The sequence below is a fragment of the Tinamus guttatus genome, unplaced genomic scaffold (genome assembly GCF_059628265.1).
Source record: "Tinamus guttatus ecotype Peru unplaced genomic scaffold, ASM5962826v1 Tinamus_guttatus_pri_ptg000439l, whole genome shotgun sequence".
NCBI classification, from domain to species: Eukaryota; Metazoa; Chordata; class Aves; order Tinamiformes; family Tinamidae; genus Tinamus; species Tinamus guttatus.
In genome coordinates, this window is record NW_028288973.1 from 1,800,668 (window position 1) to 1,822,979 (window position 22,312).

General features: G+C 47.4%; 1 protein-coding gene across 11 annotated transcripts in view; it reads left to right on the forward strand.

The window, feature by feature from the left end:
• RBFOX2 (RNA binding fox-1 homolog 2) overlaps positions 1-22,312 on the forward strand; it is a 162,833-nt gene that overhangs the window by 70,054 nt on the left and 70,467 nt on the right. Inside the window, exon 1 of one of the 11 annotated variants that reach the window (XM_088531918.1) lies at positions 3,814-3,923. The exons of 9 other annotated variants lie outside the window; for them this stretch is intronic. In XM_088531918.1, coding sequence (XP_088388044.1) covers positions 3,852-3,923 — 72 coding nt within the window. In that variant the 5' untranslated portion in view covers positions 3,814-3,851. Of the gene's footprint in view, positions 1-3,813; positions 3,924-14,370; positions 14,461-22,312 lie in introns of those variants that run through there. One more of the 11 variants, XM_088531919.1, reaches the window with a different exon arrangement.

The window sequence follows — 22,312 nt, forward strand, 5'->3', positions numbered from 1 at the left end:
GTTTATTCCTCCCTCCTTCTCTCCCCCTGCCCCAAGGAGTGTGGAAAGGCAGCGTGGCTGCCGTGCAGTATCTCACTTATCAAGAGGAAGCTCATTTTGTTCCCTGATGCTGGAATGCTGTATCTGGAGCCCTCTCTGCTTTTCGTGGAACAGGCAAAAAGCGTCTTGACGGACATCTAGAATCTAGCCAAGTTCAGTGCGTACACGAGTGGTCCCTGAAGAAAGCCGTGCTACGATCGCCCTCTCTGCCAAATGGCTTAGCCCAAAAGTGTGCTTATTTTCTTCCTGAACCATTGCCAAGCACTCAGAATTCTCCTTGAAAGGAGTCCCAGGCCAACACGTGGAATTTTTTTTCTGGAAAATCTGTGTAGGTTTTCTTTTTCCCCTCGATACTGCAACTCATGCAATAAATAAGAAGATGGAGCATATCTGGTTTTAGAAGCTCCTCTCAGCTTTTCACATTATATTCAGATGTAGTGGTGTTTTCTCACGATAGCATAATTAAAAACTGTTTTGCAGACTCTGTAGAGAGTTGGGTTGGGGTTCGAATGAGTATTAAAGTTGCGTGTTACATATGCTGCTGGCATACCCAGAGTGCTGTCTGCTTTATTTTGAAGCTTCATCACTAATACAGTTTTGTAAGTTAAAATTCCATTAAAGCTGCTTTCCTGGGAGGTAGCTCATTAACTAGCGTGATGGATAAAATCATAAATTCTGCAAGCACATCCTTCAGTCAGGACTTCACAAACATCGGATGAGTGTTCACCGTGGTTTTACGTTCTCTTTATTTATTTATTTATTTATTTGTATTAATTTCAGGGACAGGCTTTAGGTAATCCAAGTTCTGCCCAAACTGACTCGGGGTCCTAGTCCAGCCGCTGCAGTTGTGTGGGCAGGATTTGTTCTTGTTTGGTATTGCAGTAGTTTAGGGGACCCTGCCTACCCAGATCGAACTCCAGGGTCGGCAGCCTTTGCTCTCCTGCAATTTCTCCCTGAGTCTTTGCCTCTGCTGACAACCTTGGCTGTACAGATTGGGTGTTTGGAGAGCTTGATTTCTGCCTGAGGAAGGGCCTTGTTTTTTCACAAGTCCTATTCTAGCCTATAGGTTTCTGGAATTTGCTAAAGCTCCTGTTCTTTGGAATGGCTCCAAGAAAGCTCTACAAAACAAAACCAATGGTTTCCAGTACCCAAAGCTCTTGCTTTACACTGCTTCAGCAGATCCATATGGTACCTCCCTCTGCCCCTGTTTGCCATGTATTTCCCTAATGCGGAGTGCGTTTAGGCTTTGAAAAGCAGCAGTGCTTAAGCAAGCATTATTTTAAATTCTGACTTGTTCTTTTATGCTGTGTTTTTGTAATTGTGCTTTAAAACAGTGCTTGTTTTCCAGTCTAGACAAACCATTAATATTTAATAGCTAAGTGCAGATGATGCAGTGAAGAACGGAAGACAGTAAGAGGATGCAGGTATCTTGTGACCATAGTCTAGAGTGTGTTGCCTGGCTGCTAACCTGTATTAGATCAGTTTCGGGCCTGCCAAGCTTCGTTTGGGAGCGTTTAGAGTGGTGTAGAGGCAGATACAGCCGAACTCCATCACTTGAGAGTAAATGTCGGTCTTTCCTGTCCCCCATGCCTTGACCTGAATCTGTCCAGCACTTGTTTCCTTGCAGCCTAAGACACCGAAATCTCCTGAGTTGTCTGACCCACGTGGACCCAAGCTGTGACTTGTGGAAAGACACTCAGCTGGTTATAGGAGCTGGTTATGTTATTTGTGCTTTTCTTTTGCTTTTCCCTCCCCTTGTCTCTCTCTCTCATCATGGTAGAAACGAGGGTGGTTCGGAGACTGAGCGGTTCAGACACTGGGTGGTTCAGAGAATGCTTTGCAGAGGTAGGTGACAGTAACATGTAACGCAGCTCAGAAGCTTCCTCCCTCTTATTAAGCCAAGAAGCTGCCTCGCAACTGCTTTTCCGCCAGAAGAGCATTCCCAAGGTGTTCCCAAGGGTGTCCCAAGCGTGTGAGCCCCGCGGGGCTGTGAGGCTGGGAAGCCCTGAGCTCCGCGTTGTCACTGCTGCCCTGTGGACATGACAGAAGCAGGTTGTCTCCAGCTGAGGGGAGCTGCTATTTAGTGTATCCAAAAAGCCCCCCCGAGCCCGTGCAGCAATTAAGGGGAGGTTGGTGGCTTGTGTTGCTTCTGCTGCTTTTTATGCTGATGGGTGCAGGCAGTTTGGGATTGGGCATCGCTAGGTTTTCAGTCAGTGCTAGTAACATTTGTTGGGATTCCAGTTTCTTCTTTTCAACATTTTTCTTGTCCGTTCTTTTAAATATCTGTTTTTTAGTGTTACAGGGAACGTGGGATCTTGATTAGATTGCAAACCTGGAGTAGATAGTAGGCACTGGTACCATTAGGGGAGTTGAGCCTTGAACGTAATGCCTTCGTAGGCGCGTTGCCTTCCAAATGGAGAACGTGAGGCAGGAGGAGATTGAATAGGGAAATCTCAAAGCGTTGCAGAGAAAGGAAATGAGCAGGAACTGTTTCAGAGCTGCCATTTTATTAAATAATGTCTTCAGTGTTTTCCTCATTTACATTCTCTCAAAATCCCAAGCTGTATCCATGAAGGTTGGAATAGGCAGTGACTGAGGTTCCGTTGTGTCTGCCTCGTGTATTTTTTTTCCCTTGGCAGAAGCAGTGAATGAGATGGAGCCATCTTCTCTGCTACGTGTAACCTGATCTTTGTCACTCTCTCCAGCTTGGGGCTTCCTAGCCCTTCTGCCAGTGGGATTTTTATTTCTCTGAGTTCATAGTGTAATTTTGGTAATTTCATTTGTGGCAATGTGTTTTAGGAACATTAACCCTAATGAACGTGAGGAATCATTAGCACTAATCAGACCAGGCTGAGGCAGGTGGTGCTTTCGACGGCTTTACTGACACTTTCCAGTTCTTGCCTGCCATGTCCTTCTGCACTAATCCAAGAAACTCCTGCTCGCTTCCGCTCCTGCTCTTCACCCCCTCAACCTGCTGGGTCCATTTCTGCTTTATGCGCCTCATTCCTGATGTTGAGCGTTGCCATGCTGAGCATGTTCCACTTGCTCTGCAGGGCACAGGGCTGTGTTTCACTGTCCTGAAACACCAGGCCTTTTTGCTTTTGAGATGGGGACACCTGCGCAGAGCTTTCAGATCTCTGAAACGTGAGGAAAAAATGGCTTATGAGCTCACCTGTTTGTCATTTTTTTTCCTTTGGCTTACCATTTTGCAACACTGAGCTTTCCTGTGGATATATGCTATTCCTGCATTTTGTATGCTCCTCCTTTGAATATGTAAAGATTTCAGGATCAAAGTAACAGGTAAACTTTTTTTTTTGATTATATTAAAATTTGAAAGTCTTTATTCATATTTTTAAAAAATCAAGAAGAAAAAACATCAGCATTTTTTACACCAATCAAAAACAAAATATAATTAAAAAAAAAAAAGTACAGTCTGGAAAAATGTAGCCCTGTATGACAGTGATGACTTTCCAGCATAAATTTTCAAAGTCACCTTTGGAATGAGGAAAGGCCACCTTCATGCTCAGGATGCAGGACTTGCTTAGGTGCAAAATGGGAAACTCTGCAGCTCCACAAATGCAGCCTTGGCACCGTGTGCTCTTCATCTAACTCTGCTGAGAACTGGCCGAGCTACTTGATCTATTTAACTGCTATGGAAATCAGTACATAGACAGGCACAAAATGCATCCTTGCTTCCTGGCGAGTTTCCTACATTTACATCAGTCTTTAAAAAGCAGAGACATATTGTAAGCTGCTCGTCAGATCCCTGATGACCCAGTTTAGCAGATGTAGTGATTGGCTAATTGTTAAAGATGCCATTTTTGGTGGGTGAGAGGAAGAGCATCAGCCAGGCTTCTCGCGATGAAGAGTTAGAATCAGCGGAGGTAAGAGCTCTTTAGTGGGAGTAACTAGATAAGGCTTGGATTAATTTGTCTGGAGAACAGAGAATTATGCTAAAGATTGTATAAATTCAGTTTATAAAATGAAACTGTTGGTGTAATTTCCTTAGTAAAGATCAGTGTGGGCTAACAACTGTGCAGCATGGAAGTGCCTCAGACTCCTTGCTGTATTGCTGTTAACTCACAGTATCACGGTTATTAGCATGTTTTTTTTAAACTACATGAAAAATGCCTGTGACCACCATGGACGTACTTGAAGCATGGGGAGAATATAGCTACCTTATGTCCTCATAACGGCAGTTGTAATTGTGGCGGAGCACACTTTCTATAATCGGTCTGAAGACAGCAGGCAAAGCAAAGCCCGGGGCTGTGGTCTTGCGTTTTCCAAAACTGCTTCCCGGTCTGCAGACATCAAAGAGCAGCGCATGTGAAGTGAAATACTATATATTTTTTTAGAATGTTGGAGAAAAACTTGTGTAATCTCCATGTCTTGCTTAGTGCACGGAAAGGGAGAAATTAGGTAAATGCCGTTACAGCAGCATGTAGAACAGTATCTCTAGGCACAGCGATGAGTAGGTAGGAGATGGAAAATAATAAAATTCAGTGTTATGTGTATATATATATATATATTTTTTTTTAAAGGCAGTAGGTAGATGGGTGATACTCTTAGCAGAAGTGGTTGGGAGCTGTGTGATCAGTACATGAACATTTCAGTTTTTGCTCAGGCTCCTGCCATTAGAAATAACAAGCAGAGGAACCAGAGCTACCGATGCAGGATATGAAACTGAATATTATAGGAAGAATATCAACCTGTAAGAGCAGTAATCATGCCTTTAACACATGTATTCAAGGTTATGCATAATTCAGATAAGGTAGATGGAAAAGAGATAGGAGAGTACTGCTATGCAGTGTACTAAGAAGAAGTGAAAAGGGTTATACTGATAAAACAGGATCTGTTTCTGGTCACAGTTGCTCTAGGGAAGAAAGGTAAAAGACATCCTAGAGGAAATATTGGGAGTCTGCTCTGGGCTCCCTTAGGTCTGGATTGGGTTAGAAACTTGAGTCTTTGAAATATTATTCCAAGTGCCTTTAGAGAGATGAATATTATTATGAGAGACTTTAAAATTCTCAGTTATGGCTTGGAAAATGAATACTGCTAATAATAATAGGGCTGAAAGAATTTTCACAGTAGCATCACCTGTTGTTGGTCCAGTGAGCAAACCGTAGGTGATAAGAATATTACAAGAATAAAAGTTGTTTAGAACTCTCCATGTTCCCCATGGAAAAAATAAATAAAGCAGGTTTGCAAGGAATTTGTTGTTGTTGTTTAAAAAGATGCCAACTTTGATACATGGAGCAAAATAGTTGATGACGTAAGTCTACCAGATTGAAAACTGAGAGGCTCGAATGCAGAAAGTTTCTACTTCAAAGGTACTTTCCATACAGATTCCTGATGGTGTAAGGCAAGGAAAAAGCTTATAAATACATACAAGAATCTTCAACCTAACTAGAGGCATGGGTATCTCATAAAGCCTTTTAGGTGCAAAACGAGAATCTGCAAGGAATGGAAAAAGGACCAGTCAGCAGAGACTGTTTTCAAGGTCAGGGGTATGTGAGTGTTAAAGTGAGGGTTGCCAAAAACCAGACTGAGTTAAATCTGGGCAGATGGTTCTAAGAAAAGAGGTGTCACTTTGTCCAAATATATGAAGTACGAAGGCTGGAAAAATTGGGGACACATTGTTTGGGGGATAGGGTAGTTAATAAGGATTTTGGAGTCGTGATAACAAAAATAAAGGAATAATTTCTTTTTTGTTGAAGATAGAGTTGATTGTGGAAAGAATGGCAGGATGGGTAGTGGGCATGAGACCACCGTGGATGCTACCGTGTTAGACATTTGAAGAACATGGTGTATGCAGGCTGGCCTGGAGGAGTGAGGTTATCTGAGAATAGTAATGTCGGTCCTGAAAGCTGAAAGAACTGGCTTGTGAAGTTGCAGATCTGATACAGGTTTTTAGGAAATCTAAATGAGAAGCATTATCGTATGTTTAGAGGTTAGTAAGTGCCATATCTTTATTGATGGTGGAGTGTGTGCGGGGGGAAGATCTGGGCAAACAACCCCATAGATCCAACATCAATTGTATGCAAAATCTGAGGATTAAAGGCTTGGACATAAATAGAAAATGGCATAAAAGGCAACAGAGTGGACTTGTGTCGGACTGGGCTGCTATCTGTTTTTAAGATAACTGATTTTCTTCTTTCGTGATGACAAGTATTTTTCTTAACTGGATGACATGTTTTATTATAGCACTGGTTCTACAGCATCTGAGATGTTCCTTTATAGAAAAATACTAACTGAGATGAAAGAAGATGCAATTTTGTGCTGGAATTGTGAAAGGGATTAGGAGCTAACCATGTGTTTTAGGGTAATTTTTTTTTTTAAATATTTTTATTTTTAAGATGACCACAGGCTAGATCAGGTGCAAAAATGGGCTTATAGAGAGGCAGGGGAATAGAAAACCTGCCATGTGAGGAAAGACTGGAACAGCTGCTTGCTTAAAGGAACAGAGAGAGGGGGATACACTGGGGAGCTTAATTGTAAGGGAAAGAGAAAATATGTTTAAGCCAGAGGACAGTACTGGCACAAGAACAAAGAACAAGGAAAAAATGCTCAGAAATAGTGGTAAGTGGTAACACAAATTCCTGCTGCTGGAGAGTGATGTTCTGAGCAGCCTTTCAGCTTGGATAGTATAGGCACAAGACCCATTTCTAAGATGTAACTTGATAATTTTTATAAAAAGATTAGATGATATTATATGATAGTAAGTGATTTGATTTTGTGTTTGAGAAGGTCTTTTCCAATCTTAATATTTCTATATTTTAAGTTATTTGTATGTGTAAGCGTTTGCAGGAACAAGGCTCTGGTTTTAAAACAGTTACCTACCTTGTGTTCCTGGAAACATATGTGCCTAGCAGGTCATATGGTAATGTAGCTGGGTCTTTATTTTTTAATAAAATTGTGGAGCGTAACCTTTTTATATTTGGCTAATATTTGTTGAACATCAATGTGCAGTAATAAACCAGCCATTATAGACAGCTCTAAAGAGTGAATTTTCACCATAAAAAAAAATCTGTGGTTTACGACTTGCCAGTAAGGTATGTTTAGTTTTGGTGTATGTAGCCTCTTGGCACATGCAAGTTTAAAAATAGTTTCTGTAATCCAGTTTTCTGTGGGAGTTGGGGGGCATGACGCTTTGCTACTGAAGTGTCTTAATGCTGGTGAGGCAAAGTCCTTAAATCTGCATCAAAAGTTCAGCTCTATCTGGATCTCTTTGCTGTAGCTATAAGAACTCAGAGGGTTAGGTGATATTTTTCACTCCTCCTCCTTGATTTGTTTTGTCCATTTGACTGTTATTTATAGATAGTTAGATAAGTGCACTGAGATCATAAAGTGTTTCATTCCCCCGGGGCCTCGTTGAAAATGACAGAAACTTGATTGTGAAATGAACATAGAGTTTTTAACTTAATTATAAAGTCAGTTTTAAAACCTGGGGCAGTAATATGGAAAAAAAAAAAAAGAATGCAAAAAGGAGTTGTGGAAAGGGCTTCATGTTTTCATAAATTAATGCATTTTTATAAGCAGATGTTCTTGGAGATACTAGGTTGCCTGAGTGCATGATAACGAGCTGTGCAGAGGAACGGAGGACAGGCACCTCTTGAGCGTGTAGATGCCGAAAGAAAAGAGAAGTGGATTGGCCGCTCTGAGGAGCCAGATTCCATCTAAGCCCCAAAGCGCAGGAAAAGGGAAGAGAAGCTGCCAAACAATCCTCTGAAGAAGAGGATGAGACGCAGTGTGAGCTCCAGGAAGCTGCTCTGGATCTGGGGTGAAGTCATCTGGTCGAAGGCCGAGCAAGATGAAGGTTTGTTCTGGGAGTCTTGTCCTTCCTTCTTCCACAGCAGAGAAGCAGAGCAGCTTTCCCTTTTATGGACGGCTAATTTCTATGTCTTCTGTGCAAATATTCACGCAGAAACGTTTTCTTAGAAGCAGGCAAATGTCATCCCTTATACTCCCCAAATTGGCCGTGTCCCTTTTGTACGGCACAAGTGGCCCCGTGGCCCTCGGAAAGATGAGGAGAGCGGGTGGCAGCTGCCGTAGCTCCTCAGCCGGCTCGGAGCTGTCCTTTCCTGAGGAATCTGAAAAAGAGAGGGCGCTCAGAAGCAGAGCGCAAGCCAAGAACTGTCCTGCTGGGCTGGAGAGGTCACAGGGCTGTCCATTAGGCACCCTTTGCCTAAATTATGAAGTGCCATGCATGTAATTTGTGCTAGATAAATGAATCGCATGTTTAACCTCTTAAAAAGAAAAAAAAAAAAAAAAAAAGAGAAGCTGATTTTCTTAACTCTAATGTGTTCTGCGTGAGAGGAATTTATTTCTCTGCTGAATATGAAGTTCATGGTTTCTTTTTTTTTTTTTTTTTTGATGTTTAAGGGAAAATGAGGGTGCTGGAAGGAACCAATAGGAGAGAGAAGAGATTCAGAAAAGAACCCCCCCCCCCCCAAAAAAAAAAAAAAAAAAAAAACCCCAAACCCAACCAAAACCCCACAAACCCCCTCACTCTTACCTGGAGTGTCCGTTACCCGCGAACGTTGGTCGCTGCAGAAATCGTGTCCGTAACCACCGCGCGGTAGCTCTGCCAGAGCTATTGGGTAGCTATTTAATGGTGCGCAGCAGCACTACATGAAAGTTACAGATCAGAAATGTTAAAGAAGTCTATATGCATTTAAAACAGTGGGGGGAGTTTGGATGGCCCTTCCTGGTTTTGATCGCTGTAATGTGCTCGGTTCTGAGGCTCCGAAGGGAGGGGCTGCGCCACTGCTGTCCCTTTGAACATAGTGTTTTATGTCCTAAAAGGGTGGTTTGAAATTATCGGCAGTGTGGGGACGTTAACCATTTGAGAGACAGGGTTTGGGCCGGCGTCGGCCTGACATGGTTGGGAGAGGCGCTGGCTGAAGTTTTAGGCACATAACACCCCTCGCGGGCTGTTATGTCTTCTAAGAAGCACCCGTGAGCTCTCGGGTTGCAGATACCACCCTTGGCATGCAGCTCCTGGCCTGAACCTGCTGTTTTTTGTCAGAATAACCCCGCATCTGTGCCCGTCGCTTACGGACCCCAAATTCCTCCCCAGGAATGCGCGGGTGCACTCGCAAAGGTGCAAGGGGGCAGGGGGGGGAGCCTTCCAAAAACGTGGGGAACAACTGGCTTTGCCAGGCTTGGCCCCCTCTCCCGCGGCGCCCGCCGTGCCCCGTGCGGCCCTTAATCCCCCGAGGTTGACTGGAACAGCTGAGGGCGGCGGGCGCCTCCCCGCAGGCCTCTCGGCGGGTTCGTGTTGCCGGGGCCCCCGTCCCTTGGCCCTGCTCCCCCCGGCAGCGCCGGTTCCGGCAGCTGTCGCTGCCTGAGTGAAATGCGGAGGGGAGGGAGAGGCGTTAAGTGATACGGGCGCGTGTTCTGTCGTGAAAGAGATCCCTTCAGCGCGAGATACCGATGTGGCTTCTCCCCGCTCCCTCCCCTCTGCAGCACCCGCGGGTTTGGCCATGCTAATCCGAGCACCTGTCCCTGCCGAGGACAGCGAGAGGGACGTGGGGGTGGGGGAGGAACGGTCCCATATGTTTTTCGCTGTCCTGGATTGGGAGCGTTCCCTCTGACGCACCTAGAGCCCAGAACATATGCTCTTTTCGGATCCTAAATGCTGCCTGCTTCCTCCCATCCCCGCGCGCTGCCGCGGAGATCCTGTGTTCCCCCCTTACTGGCAGTCGCTCTGTTTGCTTCCCGGGAGTTGCAGGACGCTTCTCAGGCGAGGCTTCCAGCGCCGCTTTCAGTACGGGATTTCTAATTTTAGGAACCTCTGCTGTGTTAGGAACGGCTGGATCCCAGAAGAGAGGGGCTGAGCGGAGCTGAGCTGAGCCAGGCAGCTCCTTTTTATTTTCAGCTGAGCTAGTGTCAACCTGAGTGGCCCCAGAGGCCTGAGCCAAGCACTGCGCAGGGCTGCCAGAGTCCTTCCCACAAAGCTGAAAGACGGAGACTCAGATTTGAAGCTTCCAGCCCTGAGTCTAGTTGGCCTTTATCTGGAGGATCTTTGGCTATGTATGGTGTGTATTGTATGGATTATCAATACCCAGTTGTCCAGGTAAGCAAAAGGACACTTGCACCTTTAGGCTCTTGTTATTTGCTCTGCGTGTTCTCCAAACAAACTCGAGCTTCCGTGCCGTGTTGTGGAAGGAAGCTGCTTCCATGCTCGGCTCTTTGGCTTGGTGCGCACCAGGCCTTGGCTTCCCAGAGGCTCCGCAGAGGGCTTGGAAGCTCCGTGCATGTGTGTGCTGCCGTTTGACACCTTAACTCCTGAGGATCGTGGTGTTTGGGAACTGTGTGGTTTCATTTTGCATTTTGGAGTTTTTTTCTTTTTTCCCACCCCCAGGGATTTTGGCTTGACAGAATTGCTGTGCTCTGCAAAGTTGTTGAGTGTCTCACTGCACTGCCCAGGGGCATGCGACTTGCACGTGTGACTGCAGCCCGTTTCACAGGGCTGGCAGGCCCTGGGGAGCAGACCCCAAATCCCTCACACACTCCCCTCTGCTGTGGCAAGCACCAAGGCTATGACAGTCTCGTTCATCACCCTCTTGCTCCTGAAGACCCAGCGAGGAGTTGTGGGATGATGAGCACTGGAGGGCTCCAGCGGAGTGTGGCTCGTGGTATGGCGTGCGTTACAGCCCTGCTGGGCTAGGGGCTATATTTGGAGCACGCAGGAGTTTTCCTGGCCCTCTGTGTGGAGTCCTGGGGGACTCAGAGGCTGCAGGTCAGGCTCAAATACTTTCAGAGCCAAGTGAAAGATGATGTTCTCGGCACAGTTCTTGGCTAGTCAGCGTCAGCATTCCTTGCTCTCATGCGCACCAAATTCATCCAGAATACCTGAAACATAGACAAACAGTTGAACATTATCTACACTGAGATACTTCAGAGAGCCACTAAAGAGTATTTTATTAGGTTACTTTGTACTGGGTTTTTTATTACGCCCATGAATAGAATCCACCACCAGAAGTGTGTCTTTTGGTTGTTAAGATTTGCTCCTGATAAATTGGTTCTTTGCACTTGAAACTTTTTTTTTTTTTTTTTTTTTTGTTCTGGCCTTGATCCAGCTGGCAGGTTTGTTCCATCTAAACTTAAGCCAGCACAAAAATGCAGGTAATGGGATGTTAAAATCGAAGGCTATGCTTTCTTTCCACTCTGGCAGCAAAGGGGAATTATAGACACAGCAAAAGAAAAGGGAAAACAAGCCATGGAACTTGCTTAAAGCAGAGTTTTTGTGGCCTTCTTTACTCTTTCCAGGATTGTCAGTCCTCTGACACTGTTACACTTTCAAATGATTTGGTTAAAGTAGAGACCACTGAGTCAAACTAAAGGTTAGCTCTTCTTTTTGTAGTCTCACTAGCATGATTTTTGGTGCCCTTGCCCTTGTACCATCTGTTTGCATGTTGTTCTTTGGAGTATTTTCCATTGGGATTTGAATGATATGAACTAACAACAACAACAACAATAAAAAACAGAAAGAAAAAATCATTGTGTACGTCAGAGGGAACACGGAAGAGAATATAAATGTGGGACAGAAGTACTCCGATGTGATGCTCATCTTAGATACTCTGCCCTGGCCCTGCAGAGAGACTACGTTTGTCCACAGTTACTTCAGAAAGCTCCATGTAACAGCTCGATAATGAAGTTTCAATGCATATGCGCCTGTGATGGGCACAAAATCACAAGAACTCATCAGTATTGGCATCTAGATCTGTTCTGAATATGTTGCTTTCTGATTTTTGAATAAATGCAGTAAGTAGGAAGTGATGATCTCATGGCTCTGAGCTGTAAGCTATTCAGGCTTTCAATGTTCAGTTTTACTTGTGCTGCTTTGTTTGCAGCACTGTGCCCTGCAATTTTGGTCTTTGGTTTTCCTTAAATAGAAGGTAGCAAATGATGGTAAATTGTGTAGTTGTTCCATGATTTGCACTTATGCGAAGTTGAGGCTCAACCAACTTTCTTTACATGACCAGTGTCTGAACTCCAGTCCTCAACGGAAGAGGTGACTTGTGCACATTAGCCAGAGAATTTCATCGGTTTTGCTCATTGTCCATATGTCCTTTGGCCTCAGGAGCCCAAACAGGACAGAGTGTCATCAAGATCTTGAATTTGGTGGTATTCTTGATGATATTAAAGGCCTGGGAGTCCTGACCACTACAAAATCAGTTGAAGTGAACATCTAATATGAAGACCTGCATTTCATATTGTACTAGTACTTCCACTGGAAATGGGGGATATTCTTTTGCTAACTGGGGGCAAAGGTGAATATATTTAAAGCACAAAGGAGGATTTTCTGGAGAAAAGAAGAAATGCAGATGGAAGAGAGAGACCAGCATCAGATCACATTTAATGGACTTCCCACTCTTCTAGCACATGAGTAAAGAAGTTGACCAACAGGGCAATGAAAGGTGGTGCGTATGAGGGTTCATTGCCCATTTTAGAATTAGGTGCTTACACATTTTTTCTTTTTCCTTGGATATTTCTTCTTGATGGCAAATATGTTCAGTGGTTCCTAAAATGAGGGCCAAAATGGACTAGAAAATGATGCTGTCTTGGTGAATGAAGGTGGGAGTACTGTAGTATTGCCATGCTCTATGCTTCGATAGTAACATGCCCTCTCTATCCTGGAGGTTTGTTTGCTTCATCCATAGACCTGGAATGAGAAATTGCATTTGCCTGGGGTCTGCTGTGCCACAGGAATACGACTATTTATTTACAAGTAGCATGTTAAGATATTTGCAGAAGTCTGCTGAGATGAGAAGTATGTGGATGAAACCTGGTGCTTTGTTGTGTGGAAGGTCTGAGGAGGTCACTGTGTTTCTCGCTGCTTTGAAATGGAATTTACTCCTGATCCAGGATTGTGCTGCAGAATCTTGGAGATTTTATAGGGGAAGAAAAATGTAACACTTTCCCAGATTTTACAGTATCTCCTGCAAGCCTGTAGTGTCATCAGTGGGTTAGCACAGGGCTTGAAATAACTCTGGAAAATGTGGACTCTGACTCAGAGGCTCGTGGGCTTGGTGCTCGTACGGCTGTGGAGTCTGGCCCCTTCCCAGAGGACCACCCAGCTCCCTGCTGTGTTGGAGCAGGGCATCGGGCTCCTGGTTCCTCGCATCGCTGCTCGCGTGGGACATGATGGTTTGCCCAGGTCTCGGTGGTGGGGTCCTCATGCCGGAGGAGCTAACTGGGTTGTGAGGAACTGGGGGAGGAGGGAGAGGCTGGTTTGTAGTGATGGAACTGGGAAGCTGGAGAGCAGCGTGGGTCAGCACTGGCTGCTTAGAGAGCAATAACAGAAGCCTAGGAAAAAAAATGAAGGAAAAAACCCTGAATTTTTCACTGCTGTGTATTCTTTTGCGTATAAATTGTAACCGGCGATATTAATGTGAAGAGGAGCACTTGGGGATGAAAGGTGTTACTGCGCTGTAGTCTGGCTTTTGTGCTGCAACAGCCCGTGAGCTCTCTTGAGGACCCGATGTCAAGAAGACATCTGAGGAGCTGCTTGCCTTGGCCGATTTTATCGTGGTGTCATTGGCACCGGGGCCTCCGCACCGCGCTCTTGCCGCTCGTCTAACAGGAGCTGGCAGATCCGCCCGGCCCTCGATGCTGCCCAGGGGCTGCTGCGCGTGCCATGTTGGGAAAAATCAATCCCTGCCTCGGAGCCCGCCGGCCAGACGGGGAGGCCGTTCCCGCTCCATCTTGGGGCGCCGGGACAATAAGCCCCGCCGGCGCGGGGCAGCCTGTGCCCACGGGGAACAAAAGCGCGCGGGACCGCCGGGCTTTTTGTTCGCCTTGTGGAAGAAACGCCGCTCCCGGCGCCGCTTCTGCTTCCGGTTCACGGAGCGCCCCGCGCAGCCCCCCGCGCCCCGCGGCGCCCCGGGCAGCGCCGCACGGGGCTGTCAGCGCTGCCCGGGGTGGCTGCGCGGCCGGCGCGGGGAGGCCGCGAGCGCCGGCGGCCGCGAGGACACGAGGGCGGCGGGAGCCGGGCGCCCCCCGCGCCGCGGAGCCCGCGTGGGCTCGGGGCAGCGGCGGCGCGGCCGGGGGCGCCGCGCCGGGCCGGGCCGGGCCGTGCCGGGCGGGGCGGGGGCGGTCCCGGCTCGCATTAATTACCCTCGGCATTTGGGGCGGCGCTTGCAGCAGCCATCTGGCTGAGCTGGGGGGCGGGGGGGCGGCGGAGAGGAAGGGGGAAGAAAGGGAGGAACACGGGAAGAAGAAAGGGAGGAAAAAAAAACAGGGAGAAGGGCTCTGGGGGCGGGCGGGGGGAGCTCGGCGCCGCCTCGTCCCGGCAGCGAGGGCAGCACCGGCGCCCGCCGCGGCTCCAGCGCCCGCCGCCTCCACGCGGGTTCCGTGCGCGCGGCCGCGCCTCGCCCATCTTGGTTTATGGAGAAGAAGAAGATGGTCACTCAGGTAAGGGCGGCGGGGCCGCCCGCCCGCCTTTGTGCGGGGCTGCCCCGCGCGTGGGCGGCCCGCGGGGAAGGGGCTCCGCGTGGAGCCGCGTGGAGCCCCCGGGGCAGCCGCGGGGCTGGGGGCAGCGGGCGGCGCGGGAAGCCCCGGCAGCCGCGCGAGGGGGCTGCGTGGGGCCGCGTCGCCTTCTGGGGCTGGTCCGTGGCTTTATTCTGCTTAATTCTTTTCTTATTTTTTATATTTTTTTGGCTTGGAATCTGCAAGCTGCCACCGGCAGCGAGGGGGACACGAGGAGCGGGAGGAGGAGGAAGGCAGCATCGCGGTGTTGGAATCCCTTAAGTGAGGCATTATATAATGCCCTGCAGTGCCTTGCGGAGCTGGCAGCCTTTGGGGGATATTCCCGACGGGGTGGAGGGAAAGGCTGCACAAAGGAACTTTTTGTCCAATTTGGTTTTCACAGGTGCTATTTTATTTTATTTTCTTCTGTGGAGCTTTGCGATTTTTAGCATATCTGCCTACGGTATTCTTGGCGTTCCTTCTCCCTCACGGAATCCCCCTTTGCTGGCGGTTGCGGGGATTCTGCGTGTCCCGCTGCAAGGGGCAGCGCTTCCCCGGGTGCTAGGCTCTTGCTGAATCCGCTCCAAGAAGTGATACCCGCTCTGACCCTTCCTTGTGTCTCATCTCGCATTGATTTTCAGTGCCGAAAAATAGGTCCCTGTCCACTCTAAGGTATCTTCCGAGGTATTCAAACCTTACCTCGTGCTTTTGCTGTTTAGTCCCTTCCATTACCAACTCCTTTCAATCTGGACCAAGGCTTTCTGTTTTGAGACAGAAGAGGTTTGCAGAAATCTCCTGAGGCTTTCTGCAGCTATATTTAGCTCAGCGAATGATCTGAAAACTGTGTCTTTGCAGCAAGAGTCTGTGTGTGTTTTGCCGTGCGCTCTGAAGCGTGCCCGGTTAAACGGAGGTGCGTGTCCATCAGCCCCGCTGTGCACGGGCGTTTCGGAGCGTTGCTGTGCCCATCTCCGCCGGCAGTGCGTTCTCTGCCACATGCACAGTTATGGACGTGGTCTGTGTCTGCGTGGTGCAGAAAGGTGCCCGTGTCCCCGGTGCACAAGTGTAGGTTGTTTGGACGCGCGTAGGGGCAGGAACCCTGAAGCTGGTTGGTTTTCGGAGATGTGCGGAGCTTGGGAATGGGAATCTCGTGGAAATCTTTTGTTGCACAGGAGAAGTCATAAACTTACAGAGAGATCTGGGGATGCCCTAATATACTTCAGGGAAGTAGTCTGAGTCTTCCTCGGAAAATGTTAATTTACAGGCACGGGAAGCATCAAGCCCATGAATTCTTAGTTTTGCTTGACCTTGAATTGTGACTGCCTGAAGAGTGCGTGCTATCCAGGGTATGTCTTCTGGTTTGGCGTTGCACATTTACATGCTGGTGTTGAAGAAGATGCGTATTAAAACAAGCAGGAAGGGAGAGGAGCTTAGGTAAGGGTCTCTGATGCAGTGAATGACCGATGTCCCTTTGTTCAGAATTAAGGAGCTTGGCAAGGGTGAGTTCAGCTGTAGCACTGAGCTGCTTTTTGCAGAGGAAGCATTTAAGTCATACTGCAGGTTTGCTCTGGGGTAACACGGCGTGTGCAGAGCAGCCTCCTCATCCTCGTTATTGTGCTTCTGCAGAGCTCTTTGAGGTAGTGGAGCGGCATTATTCAGAACCCGTGAACTTATTACTTCACAGAGCTCTGTGTCTATGAAAAGTCAATATTACTGGTATCTTGAACTGGTAATTGCTGCCGAGTGAATGCAGCAGTGCCGTGGGTAGTCTCTTGTTCTTTTTGATTAATTTTCCAGACAAAATTGTCTGCCTCATCTGCATTTGCCTGAGTTTTAAGGAGCAAACCTCCCTGTTTTCCTTGGAAATCTGGGAGACCAGCTTTCGCATATGCATAAGGGCCTGGTAAAGCAAAATAGATGTGAGCAGGGGTGGGAGGGAAGCTAGAAATGGTGATGGCCGGAAAAGGGGAATACTGGTAGGTAGAAACGTGCTTCAAAAATAGGAAACCGAAATCACTAATGAGAATTAGAGCTCAGATTCATTAACAGAAAGCACCCTGATCTGATCCCCTTAATCCTAAATCAGTGAAAACGAGTGTTAAACGAGGCCCAGTACATCATGTGCTAATTGCAGATGAAAGAGAAAGTCTTGGGTGGATGGGAATTGTATGTTTAAAGGATTTTTTTTCCCTTTCTCCCCTCTGTGCGGTGCATGGTGAGCTTGCTGGCTCGCGTGGAGCACAAAGCCCTCCCTTTCTTGGCCAGCCCAGTGCCTTGCTGGCGTTTTCCTCCGAATCTGTTTCCCATCAGGGCTGGGAGAGGGGGAAGGTGTCGAGCAGCATCTCGGAGGGCGGGAAGGGAGCTGCCTTCCTCCTCTTCATGGGGTCCCGCCGGCGCGCGTGGCCGCCGCGCCGGAGTGTCCGTGCGTGCGTGTGCCCGTACGGGCGCCCGCGCGCGCCCTCCTCGCGAGGCACCATTGTGTGCGGCCGCCCGCGGAGCCGCTCACCTGGGCGGCTGCGGCGGCGCCTCTCCCGCGTGGCAGCAGGAGGAGGAAGGGCGGCTTGTGGTAATTAAAGCCAGGCCGAGGAGAGGTGCCGCTCCGGAGCCGCCGCTCTCCCCCTCGGGGAGGCCGGGGCTGCCTCCTGGTCTCGTTTGGCCGTGGGTGCGGGCGGGGGCCGCTGAAGGGCCCCCTTTGTGCGGGCTGGGATCGCCGGGCTCCATTTTGTGGCACCGTGCGAGGCGCCCGTGCCGCCCTGCTCGCCCCAAGCCCCCTTGGTCCCCCCTCGGCCGCTCCAGCCAGCGCCGTTTGTCTTGGCACGTGCTCGACTCGCTACGCGCTGCCCAGGGCTCGGGGAGGTGATGGCGTTTGTGGCTTTGAGACTAATTTATGTCCTCGTTAAAGTGAACCAGCAAGCAGCCTCATTTTTTCCAGAGGCTTTCCTCCCTTTCCCTTCCCCCTTCCATAACCCTTTCCCTGCCAGCCCCTGTGTTGAACTGCGAGACAACCTTGTGCAGCCAAGAGTTGCTCACTCACTCAATGATTATTTTTTTTTTAAACAAATGCAGAGCTCCTTAAATGGAGATCTTATTTAAATCAGAGCAGCGGCTGACTCATTAAAGGCCTCTCTGTCTCCTTTTCTTTCCTCTGCCTCATTTTCTCTCCCTGTCATTTCTCTACCTACCAGTACGGTAACAACGGGATAAATGGGATCTTTGTCTGCACCCCACGTTGGGATGGTGCACGGGGGAGGGCTGTATTTGGTGGGGCAGGAGGTGGGGAGCCCCGACGCCACGGCCACCTTGCGCTAGCTAAAACTGTGCAGCGCCTCCTGCTCCAGGCGCCGTCCTCCTTTGTCTGGGCGGGCTGCGGGGAAGACCACGTCCCAGGACAGCCTCCCCCTTCCCGTCCCCGTGTGTCTGCTGCGGGGTACGGTCACCCTCAGCCCACCTGAATGCTGCAGCGTCAAACCCTCCCCAGCCTTACAAACAAAAAGAGGGGGAGAGTCAGTCTCCTCCCCCCGCCAAAAAAAAAAAATTAAAATTAAAAAGGCAGCTTTTCCTGTGCTGAGAGAGGCATCCAGCTCTTACTCCATACCCTCCCTCGGGGGCCGCCGGTGTTGCGCTGTCCCCTTGCCTTGCTTTGGTGGCGGTGTCTCCATTTCCTTTTGGACCTCAGGTGCTGTTTGCTCCGTGGTTTGATGTTTCCCTTGCAAACTTGCATGAGCCCCCTGGAAGGGGTTATTCTCTTCTCCGTCCTAGACCCTGTGCTCACGCCTTTCTCTGCCGTTCCGAAGGCGGCTCTTGGCTGCCTGCTGCCCGAACCGGTGTCCGTGCGTGCTGCCTGGCTTTTGCTTCCCTTCCGCCGCCTGTCACAGGAGCATGTTTTAACGCTGCAGACGCCGTGTCAGCAGCAGAGGTTTGTGCGAGAGGATCCCTGGCCAGTCACTTTTCCGCCAGAATCCCCCCCGGATATTGAAGGATGGATCTCCAGCTCATTTTGCCTAATGTAAGGAGATGCTTGTTTGATGTGGCTCCATGGGCTGTTTCTGTAACTGCTGTGATGCTTAGAGATTTAACCACTGTTTGAGAAGAGCTTGTTCTTAAGGGCTTAAAAATCAGTGGGGCCTACTAGAAACCAGTGAATGTTTTGTGATTTATTTTTTGTTTCAATTTTTTTCCTTTTTTTCTTGTTCCCTTCTCCCAAGTCTTTTTACCACCTTTCCTGAGTGCTGTCACATGCACTGGTGTAGGAGCGGGAGGCCATAGGTCCTCGCGTAGCAGCCTTGGGATGGCAGAAGCTGCATTTAATGTTTCATAGGCAGGGTAAAAATAGAGAAGGGAATTTGATACAGCAGTGCCATTTCCTTAAATCCTGTCCTAGAAATAATCTCACTAATCCCTAATTTTTCTTGGTCTGGTAACTAAGCTTGGTACCCAGAAATTGAGAAAAGAGGATGCGTAAGTTTGCCACAGCACACACTGTGGTAATGACCATTTAAAAATATTAATCTAAATACCAGAAATACTATTTTATTCCTACTTTAAGAACTATTATTTTGCAGAGCATCTGGATTGGTGCAAATGGCTGTGGTGAGCTATCAAACAATATTAAGGTTGGAGGGAGAGGAGGAGAACAGCCCATAGAGAAAAACAGTAACTTCCTTTCCTGCAAGATAATCATGATGGCTCCATTATATTTAATTAGCACTGACCATGTCTTTGCTATAAAATTCTGTCTAATACTGGTGGGAAGAGAGCATGATATTTGTTAGACCTGCCTGGGTTCTTGTCTCATTAACTTCTTCAGGGAAAGTGCTTAATGTTCCAATTCTGGATATGTTTTCAGCACATGTATACAGATACCTGCTCCTTTACAGAACGGGTCCCTTAACCTGTAGTAATTGGCTCCTAGCTGCAAAGTCACAGCATTAACTGAAGACCTCAAAGGTCTAAGTGCTAGGGTAGAAGTAATAAATTTGACACAATTTAGTCCCAAATATTATTTAAAAGGGTTTAGTTAGGTACTCTTCCTATATGACCTGCTCCCTGGGATCTAAATAAACAAGTCTTACTTTCCTACTCAAAGTAATTTTTTTTTCTGTTGCTGTAGAGTCATTTATGATCCTCTGGATCAGGCAGAATAGTCATTGTTTTTGCTAGGTTGCTAGAGGTTGTCGCCTTATGACCAGCAAAGGTTGGACATGTATAGGCTGTTTTTTGTAGGGTTCATAGAAGCTGAAATGATTAATGCTCAGTTGAAAGCTTTTGGGGAAAAAAAGAGTGCACTTTACAGATATGGGAGCAAATGGAACAAATGCTGAGCCTGTTCACTTTCAATAATGTGCTTTGTTTAACATACCTGTTCAATTATGTCAATGGACAGTTTTGCAAGGCCAAGAGATCAATATTGCTCGCAAGCTGAATTGAGAGTATCAAGATTGTAAATGGGCAAAGTCCTTGAAATGTGGACATGTCGGAACTGAAGCTGTGGAGGAAACCTTCATTTGCTCTCCTTATTTCGATGTCTCTTTATGATAGTCTCTAATCCCATGGTTAGCCATTGTGTGCTGTGCAGACTGTCATGATGTGTTTGCCAGTTAGTTGTTTTTGCTGATGACAGAAGAACGGTGAGTTTGCACAATATTAGGTTTTGTTTTGGTCTTTGGAATTGTGCACTAGCAGGCACTTTTTTTCCTTCTCTTCCATCTTTGTGTCACCTCTGCTGTCCATCACGACTCTTCCAGTGCTCCTGGAGCCGGGCAGGGATATCCCATCTTCTTTGCTCCCCAAACACCAGCCTTGCTCTTCCAGACTTCTGCCTTTTCTGCTCAGTGCACACGGCTGGACAAGGTGCAGGGCACCTTCCCCTGTCTATCTCTTCATTCTCTTCTCATGGTGTCCATCCCATCCTAGCCAAGCTCGTGTCCTTACAGCTGCTGCCTGCTTTCCTCTCCAGTTAGCGTGCCATCCTCTTTTGGCGCACTACTACTACTTTGCCTTCCCAGTTCCAGTTCTCTCTCAGCAGATTGTTAGGTTTGCTGATTCTTTTTCTACATCTCCTCCTCCTCCCTCTCCTCACTTCAGTCTCGACATATTCTTTTTTAACTTTCCCACCCACTTCTTATTTGATTTGCATTTCCTGCTTCTATTGCAGACAAGTTGTCTAATATTGTCTTTTTTCTTTCTTTTCTTTTCTTTTTTCTTTCTTTTTTTTTTTTTTTTTTTTAAACTCTCTTCCCCAGTCTCCAAGTCTGGCATCTGGACTCTTAGGCTCCTTGTCCCAATTTATTTTTCTTCCACTTACCCATTCAGATCCGTTTCTTGTTCTCTTTGGATTTGAGGTGGGTACCTGTGACTCCGTGTTATTTTTCCCTGCAAAGGGGATGGTGGAAGCTACACCAGTTCGATCATCTTCCGGCTATTGTTGATTCCAGCACCAGGATCTGGTGCAGTCTACATCTTCTGTGAAGCTGTGCCTTATCAGCCCTGGACTGGAGCATGAAATCATAGAAAAAGGGACTCGAATGGCATACCCATTTCCTACTAGCATCAGCTGCACCCAAACCATTCTTGACAAAGGTCTTGAGTAACTTGTCATAAAGAACATTTGGGATCCCAGCACTACCACCTGCCTTGAGAGTACGAGTCTTTTACTTTGCGTGCTACAAAGTTTTCTGTGATATTTAATATGTCTGTTCTTTCTGTGATAAATACAAAGGAAAAAATCATTTTCCCTTTGCATCAACTTTTACATATTATTTTTCCCTCCTGCTTTACTGTTTTTTGACTTTGTTAGCAAATTTAGTAAAGATCTTAAGATGTGAGCATTGTAGTTTTTGAAATTTTTGTTTCAACTTTAGTTGGATTATTGATGACTCTTTAGTAGGGTTGCTAAAAATATAGGTACCAGAAATTAAGATAACTTTGTTAAACATGAAGTCTTTTCTCTGTGGATGTGTTGGACTTTTCAGAGTTTTTTTTATTGCTCTTCTGGTATTTTAATCATAAACAAGGCAAAATGTTTCTCCCACTTCTTTCTCTGGTTGAGTTGATAGGGCTAAAATAAACCAAAATAAAAAAAGGAACAACCCCCATATCAAATGTAAGATAGCATGAAAATGTGCCAGCTTGGGTCGTTTCTCAGAATTGCAAACAACTGAAACAGGGTTCGTAAGGGGAGGCGTTAGCCAGCCTTAATAAGAGGTGGCACTACCAGCCCTGCCTGTAATGAGACTTGGCCCTGAGCAGGCTCCCAGTGCCCGACTGCAATTGCCCTCCAAGTAGCCTGTAATCTGCGGGTGCAAGGAGACACCAAGAATGCCCGGGTAGTTGGGAGGGTGATCTTCTAGCAACCTCTGAATGCTGCCCTCGGGCCGTGAGTCCTGAGTACAGTTAAAACCCTCTCAACTGTCCTCCTTATTTAGCGATGGTCATCCTGCTTAAAATTCCTAATCTCTGCAGGTCTGGTGCTGTGGAGTTTAGGGTTTGTGTGTGCTCCGTAAGTCCTGGTCTCACAGAGCTATCTGACTTAAGGGCATCTTTGACTTTCAGGTGATTGCTCTTGATTAACCGAGATTTAGATGATCAAAGTTTGACCTATGGAGTGCACAGAGCATCATTAACCCATCAGGTCTTACTGAGGTTTGTCTATGAAGTCTACGTTCTCCCTCCAGTCCTAATACCAAAACTGGCCTTAAAATAACACAGAATCACAGAGTGGTTGAGCCTGGAAGGGACCTCTAGAGATCATCTAGTCTAACCCCCCTACTCCAGCAGGGCACCCAGAGCATGTGGCACAGGG